Source organism: Hippocampus comes, unplaced genomic scaffold (genome assembly GCF_001891065.2).
Source record: "Hippocampus comes isolate QL1 unplaced genomic scaffold, H_comes_QL1_v1.1 C16580940, whole genome shotgun sequence".
Classification (NCBI taxonomy): Eukaryota; Metazoa; Chordata; class Actinopteri; order Syngnathiformes; family Syngnathidae; genus Hippocampus; species Hippocampus comes.
This window is the reverse complement of record NW_017834603.1, coordinates 1-561: the sequence shown is the minus strand read 5'-3', so window position 1 is coordinate 561 and position 561 is coordinate 1. Positions and strand designations below refer to the sequence as shown.

The 561-nt window shown below is 40.1% G+C and overlaps 1 protein-coding gene across 1 annotated transcript; it reads right to left on the bottom strand.

Moving 5' to 3' along the window:
• Positions 1-13: 13 nt before the first annotated feature.
• LOC109508754 (transcription activator BRG1-like) lies at positions 14-531 on the bottom strand. Its single transcript, XM_019858737.1, has 3 exons — positions 421-531; positions 220-306; positions 14-112 (listed from the first exon to the last, which is right to left on the bottom strand). The coding sequence occupies exons 1-3, from the start codon at positions 502-504 to the stop codon at positions 56-58; spliced, it is 228 nt and encodes a 75-aa protein (XP_019714296.1). The 5' UTR covers positions 505-531; the 3' UTR covers positions 14-55.
• Between the last annotated feature and the right edge of the window lie 30 nt (positions 532-561).

The following is a 561-nucleotide window of genomic DNA, read 5'->3' as shown; positions in this document are numbered from 1 at the left end:
TGTGGATGAAATGTTTTTTCTAAAGGCACACGGGCAGGTAAAACTTCACCTAATGCTATACATACCCACTCACGATTCCGCCAGAATAACCCAGGTGCTCAGAGAAAGACTCCTGTAAAAACACATCATCTACTGTTTTATTCATTTCATTTCGTCTAGATCCTTTGAATTAAATTTATTCCTAATCTTCCACTAAATTTCAACCCCGCAAAATTGTACCTCAATGTGTTGGAACATGTAGGGGTGATTGCAAATTTTTCTCAGCTGCATAATCGTGTTCATCAGAGTCTTTGTGCCACCTTTACCCTGGAGGAAAAACAATGGGACATACATCTGTCAATTGACTCTCCCCCGCCCAAAACATTTTCTGAAATGAATGTTCCCACCATTATATTTAAAATGACACATTCTTTTCTTTACCTTCTTATCTTTCTCTGATCCATCAGTGAGCAAGACCCCCTTCGCCTGCATGTGTCGATACAACACTCTCTGAAGGGCTGACATGTCACATTTGATCACATACTCCACCTAGCAAACAACACAAAAGGGCCACAGTTAAAT

Coding starts and splice junctions, on each gene's coding strand:
- LOC109508754 (XM_019858737.1), bottom strand. CDS start 504: ATGTCAGCCCTTCAGAGAGTGTTGTATCGACACATGCAGGCGAAGGGG. Junction 307..420: donor GATCAGAGAAAGATAAGAAG/GTAAAGAAAAGA, acceptor TTTTTCCTCCAG/GGTAAAGGTGGCACAAAGAC. Junction 113..219: donor ACATGTTCCAACACATTGAG/GTACAATTTTGC, acceptor GTGTTTTTACAG/GAGTCTTTCTCTGAGCACCT.